The sequence below is a fragment of the Coregonus clupeaformis genome, chromosome 24 (assembly GCF_020615455.1).
Source record: "Coregonus clupeaformis isolate EN_2021a chromosome 24, ASM2061545v1, whole genome shotgun sequence".
Lineage (NCBI taxonomy): Eukaryota > Metazoa > Chordata > Actinopteri > Salmoniformes > Salmonidae > Coregonus > Coregonus clupeaformis.
The window spans coordinates 40,928,668-40,952,091 of record NC_059215.1 but is presented as its reverse complement, the minus strand read 5'-3'; the positions used below and the strand labels follow the sequence as shown (position 1 = coordinate 40,952,091).

The 23,424-nt window shown below is 42.9% G+C and overlaps 1 protein-coding gene across 3 annotated transcripts in view; it reads left to right on the top strand.

Annotated features, from left to right (window-relative positions):
- The window catches only part of LOC121538102 (adenylate cyclase type 6-like), a 47,024-nt gene extending 28,778 nt beyond the window's left edge, over positions 1-18,246 (top strand). For all 3 annotated transcript variants that reach the window (XM_045207194.1, XM_045207196.1, XM_045207197.1), the window contains 20 exons: positions 9,807-9,956; positions 10,092-10,213; positions 11,617-11,728; positions 11,856-11,983; positions 12,147-12,305; positions 12,387-12,528; positions 13,148-13,276; positions 13,809-13,837; positions 14,040-14,187; positions 14,341-14,438; positions 14,538-14,625; positions 14,710-14,826; positions 14,926-15,084; positions 15,260-15,435; positions 15,536-15,589; positions 15,746-15,878; positions 15,992-16,255; positions 16,445-16,649; positions 16,882-17,006; positions 17,334-18,246. In XM_045207194.1, the coding sequence (XP_045063129.1) occupies positions 9,807-9,956; positions 10,092-10,213; positions 11,617-11,728; positions 11,856-11,983; positions 12,147-12,305; positions 12,387-12,528; positions 13,148-13,276; positions 13,809-13,837; positions 14,040-14,187; positions 14,341-14,438; positions 14,538-14,625; positions 14,710-14,826; positions 14,926-15,084; positions 15,260-15,435; positions 15,536-15,589; positions 15,746-15,878; positions 15,992-16,255; positions 16,445-16,649; positions 16,882-17,006; positions 17,334-17,462 (2,667 nt within the window). In that variant the 3' untranslated portion in view covers positions 17,463-18,246. The remainder of the gene's footprint in view (positions 1-9,806; positions 9,957-10,091; positions 10,214-11,616; positions 11,729-11,855; positions 11,984-12,146; positions 12,306-12,386; positions 12,529-13,147; positions 13,277-13,808; positions 13,838-14,039; positions 14,188-14,340; positions 14,439-14,537; positions 14,626-14,709; positions 14,827-14,925; positions 15,085-15,259; positions 15,436-15,535; positions 15,590-15,745; positions 15,879-15,991; positions 16,256-16,444; positions 16,650-16,881; positions 17,007-17,333) is intronic.
- Positions 18,247-23,424: the final 5,178 nt, after the last annotated feature.

Genomic DNA, 23,424 nt, shown 5'->3' with positions numbered 1-23,424 from the left:
CACTGTAAAGGGGTTGCTGTAATTTATTATAGTAACTTACAGGCAGCAAAGTGGCAAGTAAGTTATTGTATTTCATATTGCAGTGCACTACTGTAATCTAAATACAGTATCAAAGCAAGTACTGTGTAATGACACAAAGTACTATACCATATAATTGACTGTGTTCAACTGTAAACAAGTACATGCTACAGTAATTGTAATGAATGAATGAAATTCATGGCGGGGAGATTTCACAGTATTTTACCGTAATTTAATGGGATTGGTGCAAGCAGGTTGGCTGCTAAGTAATGTGTTTACACATTACAGCATATCAATGAATATTTGGTGTTATAGATCACTTGCACTTCTAGAGGCCTTAACAAAGGCTTCCAAACTGGCAACAAAGTTACTGTTGATAATAATCAGAATTACTGCATAAATGACAGTTTTCCTGTTATAGTGTACCCTACACCCTACCTCTCTAGGTCCAGGTCTGTACCCTCAGTGACCCCTCCTGGGCAGGGGATGGCAGGTCTTTGAGAGAGCCTGTGGAATGTGGGCAATGCCTGCTAAGTGAACGCCTTGTGTGGTGCTAGCGTCTCTGACAGGTCACAGTCTTTCAGGGTGTGAGGCACTGGCCTACGCCACATCAAGGGCTAATGCTAACCACAACCATTTAGCCCCGGGGTTACAGAGAAGGGGAGAGGACTGAAGGATATTGATTAAAAAACGCGCATACATACACACATACACATACATACACACATACATACATACACACACACACACACACACACACACACACACACACACACACACACACACACACACACACTCTGAGCTCCTAGCACCCTGCTGTGATCGGTTCCTCAGTGTTGGGTGTTGTCTGAATATTGTAAAGGGGGAAGAAGGAGGGCAGGATGGGGGGAAGAGGGGAGGGCGTGAGATAGCCCGCTGCAGTACTACTTTACCGTATGTGTCCTTGCTGGGAACTGTAAGTCGCTCTGTGTCTACTAAAATGTAAAATATAACTGGGAACAGAAAAAAAAAGGGAAAAGCTCATTCCATGTGTTTATATGCAGGGTTGGGTAGGTTACTTTCTAAATATAATCTATTACAGTTAGTAGTTACCCGTCCAAAATTGTAATCAGGAACGTAACTTTTGGATTACCCAAACTCAGTAACGGAATCTGATTACTTCCAGTTACTTTTGGATTACTTTCCCCTTAAGGCATTAGAAGAAGCCAAAAGGGATCCAGCAAACGTATTTGGTGTGTCATCATAGTGGTCTCTGACTTGTGGTCAGACTCGCTCAGGTGGAAAAAACTCAAACTTGCACCTTTTTTCAATGTTAACCTCTTAATGATCGGACCCTTTTTTTCAATTTTCGCCTAAAATGACATACCCAAATCTAACTGTCTGTAGCTCAGGACCTGAAGCAAGGATATGCATATTCTTGATACCATTTGAAAGGAAACACTTTGAAGTCTGTGGAAATGTGAAATTAATGTAGGAGAATATAACACATATATATTTTTATGTTCCATCATCTTTGAAATGAAAGAGAAAGGCCACAATATAATATTGCAGTTTAGGTGCAATATATATTCTGGCCACTAGATGGCAGCAGTGTGTGTGCAAAGTTTCAGATTGATAAGGTGAAGCATTGCAATACTGGACTATTTTGTATCAAGTCTGCCCAAATGTGCCAAATTGGTCAATTGATACATTTTCAAGTACATAACTATAGAGAACATACAAAAATGATATGGTAATACAAAATGTAAGTTTACACACTCCCAGGAATGTCATACATGATGGATCATTAGCTTATACACTAACTTTCACACATCTAGATGGCTGGCGGGGTATGTGTGGAGCCAGAGACAGCAGGGGTTCAAACTGTAGAACCCAGTTATATAATATAATATAATATAATATAATAATAATATAATAATAATAATATGCCATTTAGCAGACGCTTTTATCCAAAGCGACTTACAGTCGTGCGTGCATACATTTTTGTGTATGGGTGGTCCCGGGGATCGAACCCACTACCTTGGCGTTACAAGCGCCGTGCTCTACCAGCTGAGCTACAGAGGACCAGTTCCTACATTTGAATATAAAAATGGATTTTATCAAACAAAACGGTTGCCGTGATACGTTTTTTGTTGTTGTGCACACAACCGTTCCGTATACAGGACACCAATCCCGTAGAGGTTAAATTGAATGTCATTGAGAAAACATAAAGGTGTCATAATGTATTTTTTCGCAAACATCCTTTCTGAATTGAAAAGTAATCCAAAAAGTAATCATCTAGTTTTTCAAAAGTATCTGTAATCCGATTACAATATTTTTTGCTGGTAATGTAACTGATTACTGTTATAGTTTTTTGTAATCAGATTACATGTAATCAATTACAAAAGTGTATCCGTCTCTGTACGAGCCGGAAAGAACAGGCGCAATGGATTATGGCCATTGTAGTTCATTACGACATTTCTGAGCTGAACTAGGTTGAATATTTGCTTAATGAAAACTACAACTCCCTTCAGCCCAACGTTCCACATAGTTATTGACTTGATTTCTCTCATGAATTATTGAAACGGCACCTTGCACTCACAAAAAAATCAAACTAAATGGGATTCAAGTAATTGAACCGATGTCGGTCAATAAATTAGTTGTTTAATAGCCAAAAAAAAAAAACACTAAATGTTGGTTAATCACTCAGCAATACTCCCTAACTCTGCTTATATGTGCTTCCACGCCCTTTATGCAGCACGAGGCCCCACATAGACCCTGTCCTCCTTATCAATTCAGGACAGTTTTAGGTCACACATAATCTCTGGTGACAGACGTTAACAGAATAGTTAGCTACTAGCTATAGCGTGAGTAAAATTTGGTTCTGGGTTCTGAGATGAGGTCACAGCAAGTGTTCCCCAAAGAAAACCTATTTGATCATAAATCATATAATGTATAAGATGTTGGGCTTGGGCTATTTTTTTATTTTTTTATTTCACCTTTATTTAACCAGGTAAGCCAGTTGAGAACAAGTTCTCATTTACAACTGCGACCTGGCCAAGATAAAGCAAAGCAGTGCGATAAAAACAACAACACAGAGTTACATATGGGGTAAAAAAAACACAAGGTCATAAAATACAACAGAAAATATATAGACAGTGTGTGCAAATGTAGCAAGTTATGGAGGTAAGGCAATAAATAGGCTATAGTGCAAAATAATTACAATTAGTATTAACACTGGAATGCTAGATGTGCAAGAGATTATGTGCAAATAGAGATACTGGGGTGCAAAAGAGCAAAATAAATAACAATATAGGGATGAGGTAGTTGGGTGGGCTAATTTCAGATGGGCTGTGTACATATAGGCAATGCTTGGGTGACTTGTAAAGGGCAACTAGAAAGAAATTCTAGACAAATTAGCAGAGTATGTTGGACACAAATGATGCGGTCCGTGGCACTATTTGAAAGTGCTATTTAGCATAAGATGATGCTAAGCTTAAGAGCTCACTCTTTCTGTGTCTCTCTCTTCTCCCAGCAGTCTCTTTTCTCCAAATACATTCTGACTTTCTCTCTCCTTCTAAGCACGATTGTTTCCACGGTGGGACTGCCATGTTGAGAGGATCTCCTCTGGCCTTAAAAGACAATGTTTATAGACACTAGGGCCAGAGCACAGACTTCCTGGTAAAGTAAATGACTGGTGAGCTAAATCCATCATAAAGCAGCAGAACGTATAAATAAACCCTGGATATTCCATTAACTCACTCTCATCTTCATCTGGCCCTCCAGGGTGATGATGGCTAGGGAGAGCAGATGTAGAGCAGGGGAGCTGTGGTGGGGTTCAAGGAGGACAGGAGTGGAGAGGAGGGGAGTTTAGGGGGAGTTTACCCCCCTGGAGCCCAGCTTGGTGGAGCATGGCCTAGGCTGGGGGCTGGGTGTGAATTGCTAGTGGTTGATTGTGTCTGTTTCAGTGTGTCCACATAAGCAGAAATTCTTGTTTATGCCACGATGCTTAAAGAGGTTTAGGTGCAATTCAATAAAACAAGGTTAAGCGGTTTCCAGGATAAGTTGAACAATTATATTTGAGAGCTGCAACAATGCACTTTTGGATTTATTTACTCAACAAAACAGTGTGCACTGATTCAAAACTTAACTGCATATCAATTGGAATGTTCTCTTGCTGTGAGGAACAAAGTTGTACCAGATTTTGAATACCAAGTTATAGGTTTTAGATTGACAAATATAGACTGTAGAGTCTTAGGCATCTCAGGTCTGTCAGTCTTTTATTCCGCTGTGGATTCATTGAGTCATTTGGTCATTTACTGATTGAGCTTGCCCATCCTCTCTAAGCCTTTTGGATGTTTATTGTGTAATAAATGCATTTGAATCTTTCCTGTGCTGTTTTGTCATTGCTGCTGCTATTGCTGTTCTTTTCCCTTTCTAGATCAGGGACTACTGGTTTACGTAACTCCATTTTGATAACCAAGGATTAGGTTCCCTGTCTAAAGAGTGGCTTGCTGCCATCAGTATGTCACCCTGAGGGAAATATGGACTGTACCTCCTGAGATACTACAACTGTTATTGTTTTAGAGGGTCCTCATAATCCCTATATAATAGACGTAACCTTTTTCTGCAGTGGGCTAAATAAGGGTCACAAAGAGTGTTTCTTGGTAGTCTTAAACAAATCTACTTTGAAACAAAAGGATACACTTCACACACATGGTTATGGGCTTTAAAAAAAGAAGACACCTGTACCATGTCAGATATAGAGTTGAAATGTATTACATTTTGAGTTAGCGTGCCAATATTACACTTTATATACCGTATGTGTCGTTTTTTTTTGGGGGGGGGGTGGGATTAATTATGAATATTAATAACATCCTCCCATGAGGCCACTAGGTCATTTGACTACAGGAAAGGGCTACCTCTATTAATGGACAATAGATGTATGTCTCCTACTGTACTGTGGTGTTGACAATATAAGGTTACTAATGTGTGTGTGTGTGACTGTAAACTGGGACAGGTGTAGGCCCACAACAGGTAGATAGTGCTAAGTGGAGGTCCTGAACAGTACGTGTGTGTGTGCTGTCGCATAAACCTGCAGGCCCTCTCCATCTTGAGAAAAGCAAGCATTTAGGCCTGGCCTGTGATCCTACACACATACCGTACAGTACAACTATACACACAGACAACACTCTGTCACAGGCAAGAAGACACACATGCAATGTCAACTCTCTCTCACATATATGGATACAGTACTCTCTAGCTCATTCACCAGACCACTTAAGTAAACACGCACACATACACACACTCACATAGCAGGTTTCATTCTTCTCTCTGGGCTGTTTTTGCTTGAACAGTGAGAGTAATGTAAACAGAGCTGAGTGCTAGGAGCCATCTGCCTAATGTCACAGTGGCCCATATTTATCCTCTCCTGCTTTCTCTCTCTCTCTCTTTCTCTCTCTCTCTCTCGCTCTACCTCTCGCTCTCTCTCTCTCTCTCCCCCTCCCTCCTTCCCCTCACTCCCTCTCTTACTATCTCTCGCTCGCTCACTCTCTCTCTTTCTCCCTCTCTCACTCCACTACCACCACTTCCTTCCTCCCCTCAACATCCCCTTGTCTTCCATGTTATCTGTTGTTGTCCATTGTATTCTATTCTATTTTCTACTCTCACCCCCTCCACCCCTCCCAGTCTATCCCCCCTTCCCTTAAGTCACATATCTTCCCCTTGTCCCATGTTCTCCACGTATCTTGTATATTTCTCTTTTCTTTTATTCTTCCTGTTTTAATTATTTCCCTCTTTGGTGTAAAAACTCTGCATATCCACCTGTGCACTTGTTTCTTGGAAAGGTCAGGGGGAGTTCAAAGTTCATTCATGGGTCAGATGCGGATTAAGAGATCAGGGGCTATTAGCTACCAACTGCCTTTCTTCAGGTCATTTCACTCTTTGACGAAATGCACACATATGGGCTAGGTGGGATTTCATCCCTTTCTTGTGGAATATTCTTGGGAGGAAGCCTGTATGCGGGTTAGAATGAATGGCAGCAGGTGCGTGAGAGAACCATAAAAAGGACAAATCCAAGGAGGCAGAGATGCAAAGATATACTTAATTTAATCTGTGCTTAAAATAATACAAAGCTGAAAGTGCACATTGCAAAAAAGTGTAGCACTTTTTAGCATTGTGCACTTTCACCTTTGTATTCTTTCGAGCATGGATTAAATTAAGTATATCTTTGCATCTCTGCCTCCTTGGATTTGTCCTTTTATTGTTTGAGTGCGAGTACCTTCGGAACTCTACAGATATTCTTGGGAGGAGGAATATTTTAAAGTGTGGAAAATAATATGGTTGTATGTTTGCTGTAAGCTGTAAACTGTAAACTGTAAACTATAAACTGTAAACTATAAACTGTAAACTATAAACTGTAAACTGTAAACTGCAATCTGAAATCTATAAACTGAAATCTATTGAAGTCATTCAAACCAATCCTACCTGTGGTACTGTTTCTGCACAGCAGGAGTCAGGCTTCACCTGCATAATGATGGGGCACTCAACTGTCTATTTCAGGATGATTAAAATATTTGTAAGGAGGATAGAATCACTTTCATATTAAGTAGAGGGAGCGCATAAGAGAGAAAGAAAGATGGTGAGGTTTGCAAAGAGATAGTGGGTTCAGAAAAATACATGAACTTATACCTCCAAGGAAATAATTGATATAGATTGGGAAGACCTTGGTTAACCCTCCCTGGCACATTAGCCCCTTAACCACTTTGCTGTGCTAATTTAGGGTCTCCACATAGGGTGTGACATCACAGTGTTTCCTGTTGGCATGCGGCCAGCCGGTGTTTGTGTCCAAAAGCAGCCTCGGGAGGAGTGGAGGGTTTCTACTCTCTCACACGCAGCACACTGTAAAGAAGAGGCCATCTTTAAAGGAAACTGCTTCTCGGCGGGTCAAAGGGCAGCGGTTTTTCCCCACACTGCAGCTGTGGACACTCTGGGGACAGTGTGACAGGGGAGGTCCCAGAGACAGGACACATAAAAAAAGAAAGCTGTAAAACATATGAGGTGGTCAATGGACTCATGAGGGGATGAGAACAGGAGGAAACACAATTTTTACATTTTAGTCATTTAGCAGACACTCTTATCCAGAGCGACTTACAGTTAGTGAGTGCATACATTATATATATATTTTTTTCATACTGGCCCCCCGTGGGAATCGAACCCACAACCCTGGCGTTGCAAACGCCATGCTCTACCAACTGAGCTACATCCCTGCTGGCCATTCCCTCCCCTACCCTGGGCCAATTGTGCGCCGCCCCATGGGTCTCCCGGTCGCAGCCGGCTACGACAGAGCCTGGATTTGAACCAGGATCTCTGTGATGCAGTGCCTTAGACCACTGCGCCACTCGGCAAACAGGATCAACATGCCTCCAAAGGGAATGTTAATGTTGCTGTTGTTGGTTTGAGTGTGAATTTGGGTGTGTGCAGGTGTGCATGTGTGAATGCATGGATACTGTGTATTTCCATACAAGGTCAGGTGTACAGTACCAGTCAAAAGTTTGGACACACCTACTCATTCAAGGCTTTTTCTTTATTTTTAATATTTTCTACATTGTAGAATAATAGTGAAGACATCACAACTATGAAATAACACATGGAATCATGTAGTAACCAAAATAGTGTTAAACAAATCAAAATATGTTTTAGATTTTAGATTCTTCAAAGTAGCCACCATTTGCCTTGATGACATCTTTGCACACTCTTGGCATTCTCTCAACCAGCTTCATGAGGAATGCTTTTCCAACAGTCTTGAAGGAGTTCCCACATATGCTGAGCACTTGTTGGCTGCTTTTCCTTCACTCTGCAGTTCAACTCATCCCAAACCATTTCAATTGGGTTGAGGTCGGGTGAATGTGGAGGCCAGATCATCTGATGCAGCACTCCATCACTCTCCTTCTTGGTCAAATAACCCTTACACTGCCTGGAGGTGTGTTGGGTCATTGTCCTGTTGAAAAACAAATGATAGTCCCACTAAGCCCAAACCAGATGGGATGGCGTATCGCTGCAGAATGCTGTGGTAGCCATGCTGGTTAAGTGTGCCTTGAATTCTAAATAAATCACAGAGAGTGTCACCAGCAAAGCACCCCCACACCATCACATCTCCTCCACCATGCTTCTCAGTAGGAACCACACATGCGGAGATCAACCGTTCACCTACTCTGCGTCTCACAAAGACACGGCGGTTGGAAGCAAAAATATCAAATTTTGACTCATCAAACCAAAGGACATGTCCATTGCTCGTGTTAAGTGCATTTCCTGGAAATGTTGTCAACCGTAGAAATGTCAATAGACCCGTGCCACTGTTTTAATGCATGGCAAGGAACGCACCATTTCAGTATCTGATTCCTTGTGTATTTCATTACTGTATTTGATTCTGTACTGTGCATCCCTATCCAGATACCCACAACATTGCTCTACTCTGCCCCCCAGCAAAGAATGTTAAAGTTCTAATGCAGCTGTTTTTTATCTCAACATCAAATCATTTCCGGGTAACAATTTAAGTACCTTACTGTGATTGTTTTCAATAAAAATGGTCAAATATAACAAAAGTAGATTCATAGCAAAGATACATTTCTTAAGCAAGAATTTTGCTTGGACTGTCTGGGAGTGGTCTGAGTGGGGAGGGGAACTCTGAAAACTAGCTGTTATTGGCAGGGAGGTTTGGAACTCACTTTCTAATCGGTCTATTAACACTATTTACCGCCTGGTGATGTTACCAGGCAGGCCAAAACTCCATCCCACTAAAACAGGCTGAAATTTCAGGTGGCCTTTTCAAACAGCTCTTACACTAAAAGGGCATTATCATAATTTTCACAATTTCACAGTATTATTCCATTCTCATAGTGTTCTCATAAAACACAGAGAAATCACATTTTTGACAGCACTGGGCCTTTAACCCTTTACACTCGTGGGAATTGGCCTATATGGATAGGGCTACATTGAAATGTTTCTTACAGAAGAATTATGGAAAGCATATGCATAACCATGGTAGCAATTAAAAGGGAACAGTTTGGAGATTATCTGAAAATTATTAGACTAAAGTGAGGACACAACAGTTCACAAGACTGAATCCAAACATTACATTGTTGATTTTATGTGCATTTTACATTTACTGTACTTTTCGCAGTATTTGTTGATAACTACATCTGAAAATACTCTGTAACATGATAAGAATAGTCTTGGAAAAGTTGGGGTAGGTGCAACATAAGACAAAAAAATGACAAAGGTTTGAGTGAGAGGTCAAACTGGTGTCTCTAAGTGGCCGCACAACTCTCCAAAGTGTGCACAGTTCTTAAGTAATTTCAATGCGCTTTTATGACTCAAAGAAGAGTCTTCAACTTTTAGGAGCTCTCCTAGCTGTGTCGTTGAGGAACTAGAGCAAGCACACTTGTAGTTGTTTTTTTGGAACACAGCCCTGCATCCCCAAGTTTTATGATATGGAAATGTGAAGTGCACATTTGGACTCACGGGTGTTTGGCTTAATCCTCAAGGTCTCATCTTTCAAAATACGTTGAGTCCTCTTAATTTACAGCTCAAGTTTAGAATGGCTGTCAGTCAAAACCGATACAGCGCTGAGAAGCAGAGACCCTGATCTCTGACATCATGTATAGCATGTTACTGTACAGCCACTGCGTTCCAATCTAGGAACTTATCAGTGCCCAAATCTACCATTTTCAACCTGTATACGGGTACGAGTGTAAAGGGCTACAGAAAAACTGTCCCCTCTCTCTTTACTTTATCCCCCTCTCTTCTAGCTGAGTGCCAATGTGCTGATCTTCCTGTGCACTAACATCATTGGGATCTGTACCCACTACCCTGCCGAGGTGTCTCAGAGACAGGCCTTCCAGGAGACCAGAGGATACATTCAGGCCAGACTGCACCTGCAGAGAGAGAACCAGCAGCAGGTACACCACACACACACACACACACACAGTGTGTAAACACCTCCATTGACTGACAGAAAGCAGGAATTTTGAAGGACATAAGTATTACATGCAGCTGCTAACCAAGCCTTGTTTTTATCTCTCCCATCACTTCAGGAACGCCTGTTGCTGTCTGTGTTGCCAAGGCATGTTGCCATGGAGATGAAGGCTGACATCAACGCTAAAAAGGAAGACATGATGTTCCATAAGATCTACATCCAGAAACATGACAACGTCAGGTCAGCATAGACACTATCGTCCTGGTAACCTCGGTAGCCCTGACAACAACACATCTGTTACCACAGCATTACTTGAACCAACCAAACTGACAAGCGCTATGACTTCTAACGTCCAACACAATGTTCATGTGTTTTATCACATGACCTCATTTAACTGCTCTAAGCAAACTACTATTAGCATTCCTGTGCCACATATTCAACAGTAGGGGAGAGCTGGGATGAAAGTAACACAGGCGAAAGTAACAGACCCATTTTCTAAGATAACACAGAAGCTAGAATGACGTAGGGAAGTCAGCACGTTCCTAATGTGGAGGACGAGCTCCCTGCAACAAAAAAAGCAGCCCAGTCCGACCATGTTATCAACAAAAAGTGGTTTTGAGCATTGTAGAGTTGTATTTAGCTGTTTAAGGTTCCAAAAATATGTCATTTTCTTAACCCATCTAGTGACTAAATGACAGCATAGGCTTCAAGTATCATGCTAGCTACACTCTTAGAAAAAAAGGGTTCCAAAGGGGTTCTTCGGCTGTCCCCATAGGATAACTATTTTTGGTTCCGGGTAGAACCCTCTGTGGAAAGGGTTCTACATGGAACCCAAAAATGTTCTACCTAGAACCAAAAAGGGTTCTTCAAAGGGTTCTCCTATGGGGACAGCCAATGAACCCTTTTCAGGTTCTAGATAGCACCTTTTTTCTAGGAGTGTAGTCTTGGTGTTAGCCTTGGGAGAAGTTACAGGAGAGACGGGTGGGACGAAAGGAGCACAATGTTAACTGATGACCTGGAATAAAATAAAATAAATGTTTAAGCACAGGCCATTGTCTCCTCTAGTTCATTATGCTTTTATAATGTTAGCAAAATATCAACAAGTGACTGAATGTTTGAAAATGATATATGACATCATTAGAATTATGCCTTAATCAATTGAATTGCGGTAGTTCTGTTCTCGGTCTATTTAATTTAAACTAATTTACCATATAAATTAAATTATAGTTGCTAATGGTAGAGGACTTATATAAGTTGTTTGTCATAAAATATGGTATTTCTAGCTATATTGATCTCTGAGTAATTAGTTAAAAAACTAAAAGTGTTACTTGCAGATCAACATTCTCATACACACACACACACACACACACACACACACACACACACATACACACACTCACTTAGGGTTTGACAGAGAGCAGGCTAATTAAGAATAGTAAGGGAATACTTAATTACCAGCAGCCAAGATAAGATAATCCCCAAAGATAAGGAGCTCCAGCCCAGATTCAATTAAAGCGCTGAGTATACACAGTCTCAAATACACACACACACACACACACACACGTACACACAGTGAGAAGGCGGATAAAGGGTCATCTGATCAATCAATCAATAATCAAGCCTATCTCTCTCTTTTTCCTCAGTATTCTGTTTGCGGACATTGAGGGCTTCACCAGCTTGGCGTCTCAGTGTACGGCTCAGGAGTTGGTAATGACACTCAATGAGCTTTTCGCCCGCTTCGACAAACTAGCATCGGTAAATAAGCATTTCTCTTCACCTCTCTCTTTTCACCTTCTCCCCATTTTATTCATTTTTCTCCATTCAGTATCCTGTGTTATCTATCTCTTTCTAACTGTCATAACGGCTGTGTCTCTGTCTGTAGGAGAACCACTGTCTGCGTATCAAGATCCTGGGCGACTGTTACTACTGTGTGTCTGGGCTGCCTGAGCCCCGCGCTGACCACGCCCACTGCTGTGTGGAGATGGGCGTCGACATGATAGAGGCCATCTCGTGAGTATGGGGAACGTCTGTGTGTGGGGAGATGGCATATTTCCTAGACATGAAAAATCATTAAAAAAAATAGAATAAATGCATTGCCTCTGCCTGTGGGGATATCATGCGTTTTTTGGAAAGAAATGTAACATACATCTTCTATGTGTGTGTGTGTGTGCAGGCTGGTGCGAGAGGTGACGGGGGTCAACGTGAACATGCGTGTGGGCATCCACAGTGGCCGTGTGCACTGTGGGGTGCTGGGACTCAGGAAGTGGCAGTTTGATGTGTGGTCCAATGATGTCACACTAGCCAACCACATGGAGGCTGGGGGCAAGGCAGGGTGAGGGAAACACACACGTGCACACACACACACACACACACACACACACACACACAGACTGACCTAGTGTCCCTTTTCCAGGAGGATCCACATCACCAAGGCAACTCTGCAGTATCTGAATGGGGATTATGAGGTGGAGCCGGGTAGAGGAGGGGAGAGGAACGCCTACCTGAAAGAGAACAGCATCGAGACCTTCCTGGTGTTGGGTTGCAGCCAGAAAAGGGTCAGCGACAAAACTATTTCCCACATTTACATTTTAGTAATTACCCAGAGCGACTTACAGTAGTGAGTGCATATATTTTCGTACTGATCCCCCGTGGGAATCGAACCCACAACCCTGGCGTTGCAAGCGCCATGCTCTACCAACTACCTGCCAACCACCACACATACAGGTTTATTACAGTATATGGCTAGATGGAGTACCGGTACGGCCAGAAGTGACTATGTAGCAGGTTAGGACAACTAGCGCAGCAGGTTAGGAGAATAACATAGCTGGTTAGAAGAATTAGGTTAAGGTTAGGAAAAGGGTTAGGGTTAGCTAGAATGTTACAGTTGTCCCCGACGCAACTTGAACATGCAACTTTTGTTCCGTAGCTGTACTCCATTTAGCCACAACCATTATACAGGATACTAGAGAGCAGTAATGTTTCTCGCCCATTCCAATCAGCTTTACATTTGCACCAGGGTTAGAAACTCTTGGGGATGCCTTAAAAAGTGGGCAGGAATAACCTTTATATTCTATGTGTTGGGTTGTCCATGTTAGCACCCCTTTAATCCACACCAGGGTTTCAGCGGATCAGTGTGTCTAACCTCTGTCTCTGTCTGTGCTTTCCTCTGTGTAGAAAGACGAGAAGGCCATGATGGCCAAGATGCAGAGGACGCGGTCCAACTCCAACGAGGGCCTGATGCCTCGCTGGGTACCCGACACAAGGTTCTCCAGGTCCAAGGACTCCAAAGTCTTCAGACAGATGGTGAGATGAGACCTCTCTCTCTCTCTTGGCTCATCTGTGTCTCTCCTGCTTCTACTTCTAGTCTCCCAATAGTCTCACCCATAAATGTCAGCTCTCCTCAGAGTGCTCTGTGTGTCCCACTCACTAGTCTCTCCATTATGTTACTCTGTGTCCCACTAGTCTCTCCATTATGTTACTCTGTGTCCCACTAGTCTCTCCATTATGTTACTCTGTGTCCCACTAGTCTCTCCATTATGTTACTCTGTGTCCCACTAGTCTCTCCATTATGTTACTCTGTGTCCCACTAGTCTCTCCATTATGTTACTCTGTGTCCCACTAGTCTCTCCATTATGTTACTCTGTGTCCCACTAGTCTCTCCATTATGTTACTCTGTGTCTACCAATTGTCTCTGCTGTTTCTCCTCTCCTGTCTCCTGAGGGCCAGCTGCATCTCTCCCATCCAGAGTTGTATCTACTGCCTAATCCCTTTCTTTTACATCTCTCCTCTGGGTTTTTGTATGTTGGTTAATCCTCCTTTTCTTTCTCTTTCTCAGGGGATTGATGAGTCGTCCAGCAAAGACAAGTGAGTGGTTATTGCTCTGAGGATTTCTGGGATACACACAAATGCACACCACCTAAATAGACACCCAGGTAGACAGGCTCACGCGCCAAGATACACATTCACATACTCTAAAGGTCTTACCATTTTACCTATCTCTTCTCTTCTCTCCCTCACTCTCTCTCTCCCGCCTCTCCTCCTCCCTTGCTACTCTCCCCCTTTCCAGCCGTGGTGCACAGGAGGCAATGAACCCTGAGGATGAGGTGGATGAGTTTCTGGGGAGAGCCATTGACGCCCGCAGCATCGACCAGCTGAGGAAGGACCACGTCAAGAAGTTCCTGCTCACCTTCCAGACCTCCAGCCTGGAGAAAAAGGTATGTCTGCCTACATCTCCCAGAAAACTCTGGGCTTTATTTAGTTAATCCCTGGAGTATTATGTCGTTCCTATCCACAGTCAAAGTCTGCTGATGCTTTCCTAAGATTTGTTTAGTCCGTTTTTAATGAGTTTTGATCTTTCTCTCTGGTAGTATTCGAAGAAGGTGGACGATCGCTTTGGAGGTTACGTGGCTTGTACTCTCCTGGTCTTCTGTTTCATCGCCTTCATCCAGATTGTCATATTTCCACAGTGAGTGACACATACACACACACACACACACACACACACACACACACTCACACACGTACATGTTTCTAAGTCCTCCTGTCTGTGTGTCTTCTCCTGCAGCACCCCGGTCATGCTGGGGATCTACATCAGTATCTTCATCATCCTCACCAACATCCTCTTCATCTGTGCCATATATTCCTGCGTTAAGGTAGGATCCTCCACAACACACACATCGCCTATTGTACACACCAACGACACTAAACTTTCTTTCCTTATTCCTCCTCTTTTGTAGCTGTTTCCAGCTGCGATGCAGACAGTGTCAAAGAAGATAGTCCAGTCTCGTACCAACAGCACTCTGATGGGGGTGTTCACCATCATCCTCGTCTTCATCTCTGCCTTTGTCAACATGGTGAGACTGAACAGATTAACCCCCCCCCCCCCCACCCACACACACACACACACACACACACACAAATTAACATGTTTGTGTGTGTCTCCTCTGTTGTAGTTTGCCTGTGACACAGAGAGCTTGGTGGACTGTATCTCCCGGGAGCTGAACACCTCTGTTGCCATGGTGACGCCATGTCTCATCCGCAACCTGTCTGTGTCTGTAGACGGGGGTCTAGAGATCTGTCCTAGCCAGGGCCCCTCATGCCCCTTCCCAGAGGTGAGTGGGTGTGTCACAGATGTCAGGTATGCTGACTGAAAAACTATGTTTTTTACGTCTTTATATGGACCAGAAAATACCTTTTATGTTCTTCATAATAACAGATCAATCTGATCATCAATCAATCAATGAAGACTAATAGTTGATCAATTCTCTCCGTCTTTCTGTCCCTCAGTATTTCAGCTACAGTGTGCTGCTGACCCTGCTGGCTTGTTCAGTGTTCCTCCAGATCAGCAGTATAGGGAAGCTGGCCCTCATGCTGCTCATCCAGTTTACCTTCCTGCTGCTGGTGGAGTGGCCACAGGTGGCGCTGTTCGACAACGCTGACCTCTTCGTCACCTCCAATGCCATGTGAGTACTGGGACTGTGTTCAGGAGGGCACAACGTGGTCATACATGTTTTCTTTTGATAGTGGATTTGACTAAACCCTTTTCTTATTTTTCTCCTCCAGTGATTTCAATGAAACTATTCAATGGTCCAGTTTCAATGAAACTACAGACGAGTGGTACGTTTGGATTCAAAGCATTGTTTGAAATCTGTGTAGGGGTGTGACCCAGTTTCTCTTTCTTTGACTCACTCCATCTCTCTGCAGTTTGGTTTCTATCTTTCTTGATTTCTTTCTAGCCATTTCTCTCTGACCTCCTCTTCTGTCTCTCTGCAGCCCATTCAGTGTGACCAAAGTTTCCCTGAGGGTCATGACTCCTGTTATTCTCACTGTGTTTGTGCTGGCGCTCTACCTCCATGCCCAGCAGGTGGAGTCCACATCACGCCTCGACTTCCTCTGGAAACTACAGGTACCATGAGCCTACAGGGGAGCACTCCTCTTCCTTGACTACAGCAGAACAATAGTATAGTGTAAAATGTCCCCCACCTATCTTAACATTGCTCCCTCACGTCCTCCTTCCAGGCCACAGAGGAGAAGGAGGAGATGGAGGAGCTGCAGGCGTACAACCGCCGCCTCCTCCACAACATCCTGCCCAAGGACGTGGCCGCTCACTTCCTGGCGCGCGAGCGCAGGAACGACGAGCTCTACTACCAGTCCTGTGAGTGTGTCGCCGTCATGTTCGCCTCCATCTCCAACTTCTCTGAGTTCTATGTGGAGCTGGAGGCCAACAACGAGGGAGTGGAGTGTCTCAGGCTGCTCAACGAGATCATCGCAGACTTTGACGAGGTAAAGAGGGAGAGCAGAGGAGAGGATAGGAGAGGGTAGGCAATGGGATTTTGGATACCATTGTCAATTCAGTGTCTTTTGCCCTTTGGTGAATTTTCAGTACTATCATCTTTGGCCTCATGCATTGAAAACGGGATACTTTTTTGGTCTGTCTCAAACCTGAGCCTGTGTGTGTTCTCCTGCTCTAAGATCATCAGTGAGGAGAAGTTCCGTCAGCTGGAGAAGATCAAGACCATCGGCAGCACCTACATGGCTGCCTCGGGTCTCAATGACTCCACCTACGACCGTAAGGGTCGCTCCCACATCACGGCTCTGGCCGACTACGCCATGAGACTGAGGGAGCAGATGAAGTACATCAACGAGCATTCCTTCAACAACTTCCAGATGAAGATAGGTGAGGGGAAACAGGTCTGAAAAAGCGAAACAAAACTTTAAACAAGCTAGCTGAGGTTGAACTTCACATGAACTTCACATGAAGCTCTGAAACAGACAGGATTGAGTGGAACAGAAACCAGTGTGGCAGATCAAAGAGAGAGTTGGTCGATAGTAAATGGAGTAGAATATAGTTGGATGCATGAGTTTGGTACAAATAACCGCTATGTTTATAACCGGCTCTCTTTTCCCAGGTCTGAACATTGGGCCAGTGGTGGCAGGGGTGATTGGAGCACGGAAGCCACAGTACGATATCTGGGGGAACACGGTCAACGTGGCCAGTCGCATGGACAGCACAGGAGTCCCCGACCGCATTCAGGTATGGAGGATGTCAATCAGTTAACACTCAGTAGCTCATACTCAGTTCCTAATGTTTTTTTGTTATTCTTTTTTTTTGGCGACAGCTAGTCTTACTGGGGTCCGACACATAACGGAAAAGACATTACAGACAAAATACTTTACAATTTACATACATTTAAAAACATTTACATGTAGTGTGCGTTTGTGTGCATCTATCAGTTACACATACATGTCAGTACATACACACAACAAGTAGGTCACATGGGCATAGTGCAAAAAAAATTCTCACCTGGCATTTTAGCCAATAACTTCCTATTTCTGTTATTCATTTTTCCACACTCCTCAGGTGACCACGGACCTCCACCAGGTGCTTTCAGATATAGGATACGTTCTGGAGTGTCGTGGGGTCGTTAAGGTCAAGGGTAAAGGGGAAATGACAACCTACTTCCTGAATGATGGACCGCCCAATAGTTAGCAGCCGAGGCAGCGCTAGCCGGGACCATTCCCACTGCAAGGACACGGCAGCACTACTGAGGGAGGACTCACAACGTGAGCTAGCGGCTAACAACTAGCGACGCCATCACTTGAAACCCGAGAAAAGAGAAAAGACTATGAGACTCCAGGACTTGAGAAGGAAAGTGTTCTTGTGTGGCAGCCATGTTTTGGAAGGACAAGTGTTTTTCTCATTTCTAGCCTCTCTCTCAGGCTACTTGAAAGTTGCAAAGTCTGTTTATTTAAAACAACGCCTTTAGCCTGTGTCAAAATAAGACAAATGCTGTACATAAGGCTCCTTTTTTTTTCAATCATTTTTTATTTCAGGATAATTATGAAACAGGTACTCATGTTTTATTTCTGGGTTACTTATTTATTTTCATCTTGATGTTTTGTGCAAAAAGTCCTTTATGAAAAAGTGTGAATACATACGTGCACAAATATCAAGTTTATTACAAGTGTGTATGTACATGCATATTTGTGTGTGTATGAATGTGTATAAATTGAGAAGGAAAATATTGACCAAAGTATTTACAAAAAACAAGGCAAGACATGTTACGTTCTCGCAGAAGTCTGCAATGATCACCAACTCAATCTGTTGCACGGCAGTACCCTCAGTCTTTGTACTTCAGTGCTGTCAAAGGCTATTTCTCAGTATGGGCAAAATGTGTAACAACTTTCATTTTGAGGTCAAGTACAGTTTATCATCGATGACATCTGTAGGATTACTCTGCTCCCATCTCTAAAACATGTAATTCAATAGTAAATAGTGACTCTGAAGCCTTTTTTATGTCCGGGGGAGCAGGTTCAACAAAATGGGAGGAAATAGTAGTTCCACCCAGGATGATGGTCGTCCTCCTCCTAAACCCTTGTCAGATTGGTTCCCCGCTCCATGGCTCAGTCCAGCTATAACAGCACAGAGCTTGAGCACCCAAGGCACAGCTGTCTACGTCACGGCCATAAAGGCATACGGTCAACTGCTCCGTCCCTTTCAAAGAGGTATGGTTTCTGTGCAAATGGAAATGAAAGGACTCAAAACAAAAAAATATGTCCCAGAACCATCGAGGGGTAAACCTGGGCATTAGATGCAGTGGTACCGGACAGCCTCCTAAGTTATATATATATATATATATATATATATATATATATATATACAGTACCAGTCAAAAGTTTGGACACACCTACTAATTCAAGGGTTTTTCTTTATTTTTTTAAACAATTTTCTACATTGTAGAATAATAGTGAAGACATCAAAACTATGAAATAACACATATGGAGTCATATAGTAAGCAAAAAAGTGTTAAACAAATCAAAATATATTTTATATTTGAGATTCTTCAACTTAGCCACCCTTTGCCTTGATGACAGCTTTGCACACTCTTGGCATTCTCTCAACCAGCTTCACCTGGAATGCTTTTCCAACAGTCTTGAAGGATATGCTGAGCACTTGTTGGGTGCTTTTCCTTCATTCTACGGTCCAACTCATCCCAAACCATCTCAATTAGGTTGAGGTCGGGTGATTGTGGAGGCCAGGTCATCTGATGCAGCACTCCTTCACTCTCCTTCTTGGTCAAATAGCCCTTACACAGTGTGTTGGGGCATTATCCTGTTGAAAAACAAATGATAGTCCCACTAAGCGCAAACCAGATGGGATGGCGTATCGCTGCAGAATGCTGTGGTAGCCATGCTGGTTAAGTGTGCCTTGAATTCTAAATATGGTGGTCCTCTGTAGCTCAACTGGTAGAGCACGGCGCTTGTAACGCCAAGGTAGTGGGTTCGATCCCCGGGACCACCCATACACAAAAATGTATGCACGCATGACTGTAAGTCGCTTTGGATAAAAGCGTCTGCTAAATGGCATATTATATTATTAAATAAATCACTGACAGTGTCACCAGAAAAGCACCCCCACACCATCACACCTCCTCCATGCTTCACGGTGGGAACCACACATGCAGAGATCATCCGTTCACCTACTTTGTGTCTCACAAAGACACGGCGGTTGGAACCAAAAATCTCAAATTTGGACTCATCAGACCAAAGGACAGATTTTCACCGGTCTAATGTCCATTGCTCGTGTTTCTTGGCCCAAGCAAGTCTCTTCTTCTTATTGGTGTCCTTTAGTAGAGATTTCTTTGCAGCAATTCGACCATGTAGCTCAGTTGGTAGAGCATGGCGCTTGCAACGCTAGGGTTGTGGGTTCGTTTCCCACGGGGGGCCAGTATGAAAATGTATGCAATCGCTAACTGTATGTCGCTCTGGATAAGAGCGTCTGCTAAATGACTAAAATGTAAAATGTAGGCCGTCATTGTAAATAAGAATTTGTTCTTAACTGACTTGCCTAGTTAAATAAAAATAAAATACACAAATGAAGGCCTGATTCACAGTCTCCTCTGAACAGTTGATGTTGAGATGTGTCTGTTACTTGAACTCTGTGAAGCATTTATTTGGGCTGCAATTTCTGAGGGTGGTAACTCTAATGAACGTATCCTCTGCAGCAGAGGTAACTCTGGTTCTTCCTTTCCTGTGGTGGTCCTCATGAGAGCCAGTTTCATCATAGCGCTTGATGGTTTTTGCGACTGCACTTGAAGAAACTTTCAAAGTTCTTGACATTTTCCGGATTGACTGACCTTCATGTCTTAAAGTAATGATGGGCTGTCGTTTCTCTTTGCTTATTTGACCTTTTCTTGCCATAATATGGACTTGGTCTTTTACCAAATAGGGCTATCTTCTGTATACCAACCCTACCTTGTCACAACACAACTGATTGGCTCAAACGCATTAAGAAGGAAAGAAATTCCACAAATTAACTTTTAACAAGGCACACCTGTTAATTGAAATGCATTCCAGGTGACTACCTCATGAAGCTGGTTGAGAGAATGCCAAGAGTGTGCAAAGCTGTCATCAAGGCAAAGGGTGGCAACTTTGAAGAATCTCAAATATAAAATATATTTTGATTTGTTTAACACTTTTTGGTTACTCCATGATTCCATATGTGTTATTTAATAGTTTTGATGTCTTCACTATTATTCTACAATGTAGAAAATAGTATAAATAAAGAAAAACCCTTGAAAAAGTAGGTGTGTCCAAACTTTTGACTGGTACTGTAGTGCATTCGGAAAGTATTCAGACCCCTTTACTTTTTACACATATTGTTATGTTACAGCCTTATTCTAAAAGGGATTCAATAAATAAACATCCTCAATCTACACACAATCCCCCATAATGACAAAGTGAAAACAGGTTTTTATAAATGTTTGCACATTTCTTAAATATAACAAACAGAAATACCTTATTTACATAAGTATTCAGACTCTTTGCTATGAGACTCGAACTTGATTGGAGTCCACCTATGGTAAATTCAATTGATTGGACATGATTTGGAAAGGCACACACCTGTCTATATAATGTCCCACAGTTGACAGTGTATGTCAGAGCAAAAACCAAGCCATGAGCTCGAAGGTATTGTCCGTAGAGCTCCGAGACAGGATTGTGTCGAGGCACAGACCAGGGGAAGGGTACCAAAACATTTCTGCAGCATTAAACGTCCCCAAGAACACAGTGGCCGCCATCATTCTTTAATGGAAGAAGTTTGGAAGCACCAAGACTCTTCCTAGAGCTGGCTGCCTGGCCAAACTGAGCAATTGGGGGAGAAAGGCCTTGGTCTGGGAGGTGACCCAGGACCCGATGGTCACTCTGACAGAGCTCCAGAGTTCCTCTGTGGAGGTGGGAGAACCTTCAAGAAGGACAACCATCTCTGCATCACTCCACCAATCAGGCCTTTATGGTAGAGTGGCCAGACGGAAGCCACTCAATAAAAGGCACATAACAGCCTGCTTGGAGTTTGCCAAAAGGCACCTAAAGACTCTAAGACCATGAGAAACAAGATTCTCTGGTCTGATGAAACCAAGATTGAACTCTTTGGCCTGAATGCCAAGCGTCACGTCTGGAGGAAACCTGGCACCATCCCTACGGTGAAGCATTGTGGTGGCAGCATCATGCTGTGGGGATGTTTTTCAGCGGCAGGAACTGGGAAACTAGTCAGGATTGAGGGAAAGATGAACAGAGCAAGGTACAGAGAGATCCTTGATGAAAACCTGCTCCAGAGTGCTCAGGACCTCAGACTGGGGTGAAGGTTCACCTTCCAACAGGACAACGACCCTAAGCACACAGCCAAGACAACGCAGGAGTAGCTTCGGGACAAGTCTCTGAATGTCCTTGAGTGGCCCAGCCAGAGCCCGGACTTGAACCCGATTGAACATCTCTGGAGAGACCTGAAAATAGCTGTGCAGCGACGCTCCACATCCAACCTGACAGAGCTTGAGAGGATCTGCAGAGAAGAATGGGAGAAACTCCCCAAATACAGGTGTGCAAAGCTTGTAGCGTCATACCCAAGAAGACTCAAAGCTGTAATCGCTGCCAAAGGTGCTTCAACAAAGTCCTGAGTAAAGGGTCTGAATACTTATGTAAATATGATATTTCTGGTTTTTATTTGTAATAAATGTGAATTATTTTCAAAAATACTGTTTTTGCTTTATTATAGGGTATTGTGTGTAGATTGATGAGGGGAAAAAATTATTTAATCAATTTTAGAATAAGGCTATAATGTAACAAAATGTGGAAAAAGTCTGAATATTTTCTGAATGCACTGTGTGTATATATATATATATAGAGAGAGAGAGAGAGAGAGAGAGAGAGAGAGACTATTACTGAATACTATGCTTTGTAATCTTGAAGGCGCATAACTATTTTCACTGTGAGGTTTTTATGAAATGGCAAACCGCTTTCTTGCCAAACTTAACTTCTCTAAAGCATGTTTGATTGTGTTATCCTCTTTTCATTTTCGTTTTGTTTTAACGTTGGGTATTTTGTATCACCTCTGTATTCATCATTTACATTATTCTTATGGTTGTTATTATTACGATTTATAATTATGATGAATTATTATGCTTATTATGATATTTCCATTCCAACAATAAGGATCAAAGAGCAGAACGCTTTCTTGTAAAATGTCAGACGTAAACTCAAGCTCATTGGTACCAACTGATCAACTGCTGCCAACTCACTCAGTGCTGCTTCCTCACCACCCTACAGCATTCAAACACTGGCTCTAGACTTGATGACACATACCCATTAGCTGTCGCTTTTGCATCAAACCCCAAGCGGTGCATATTCCACAATCACGAAGGACTGAAGTGTTTACACACAGATAAACAGATAGTACACTGTACCTTTTTATTGAGCAAACACTACTTCAGGACTCAACTCAGTCAGGTTGTGAGCTGATCCCCTTCCGGTCGGATTTCAGGGCCCTCCTCAGAGAGACAGGACACAATCAGCAGTGTGAGCAGTATTTCCTACTTGAACTCTGCCTTAATTGAACAAGCCACTGGAGAATACAGCGGGAGCAGGAACTGTGCCTGATTGCCACGTCTGAGTTTCATAGTATGCTATACATAGAGAGTGAGGGAGAGAAAGAGAGGGAAGGGTAGAGAGATAATGTGAAAGCTAATAGAAATCATTTACTGACCTTAGCATTGACACAACACTGACTTCATTTTGTTCATAACATAACATAACATAACATCCTCAAAACACCCCAGTCATCGTTCCTCTCTCTAGCACACTTAACTATGGCAACTACAGTAACAGTTGATCATGTTCGTACCAAATCAAGCTCATGCAGCCTCATGCTATTGGTCCCTCCCCGTGCAGTGATATTTGGCCTTGAGCATGTGGGACCGCCAGGCAACAGTAAAGGTCATGGGGTCGATAAATGACAGAGGTTGTGACCAATTGAGAGTGATTCACATAGAAATAGAATACATAGAATGGACGTGGTAAGTAAGATGATGCACATTGTGTCCATTCTATTTCTATGGGCTGTCCTGTCTTTGGGTTGGGTGGGGGTTGATTGTTGACTCTTGGGATGTTTTTAGGGGACG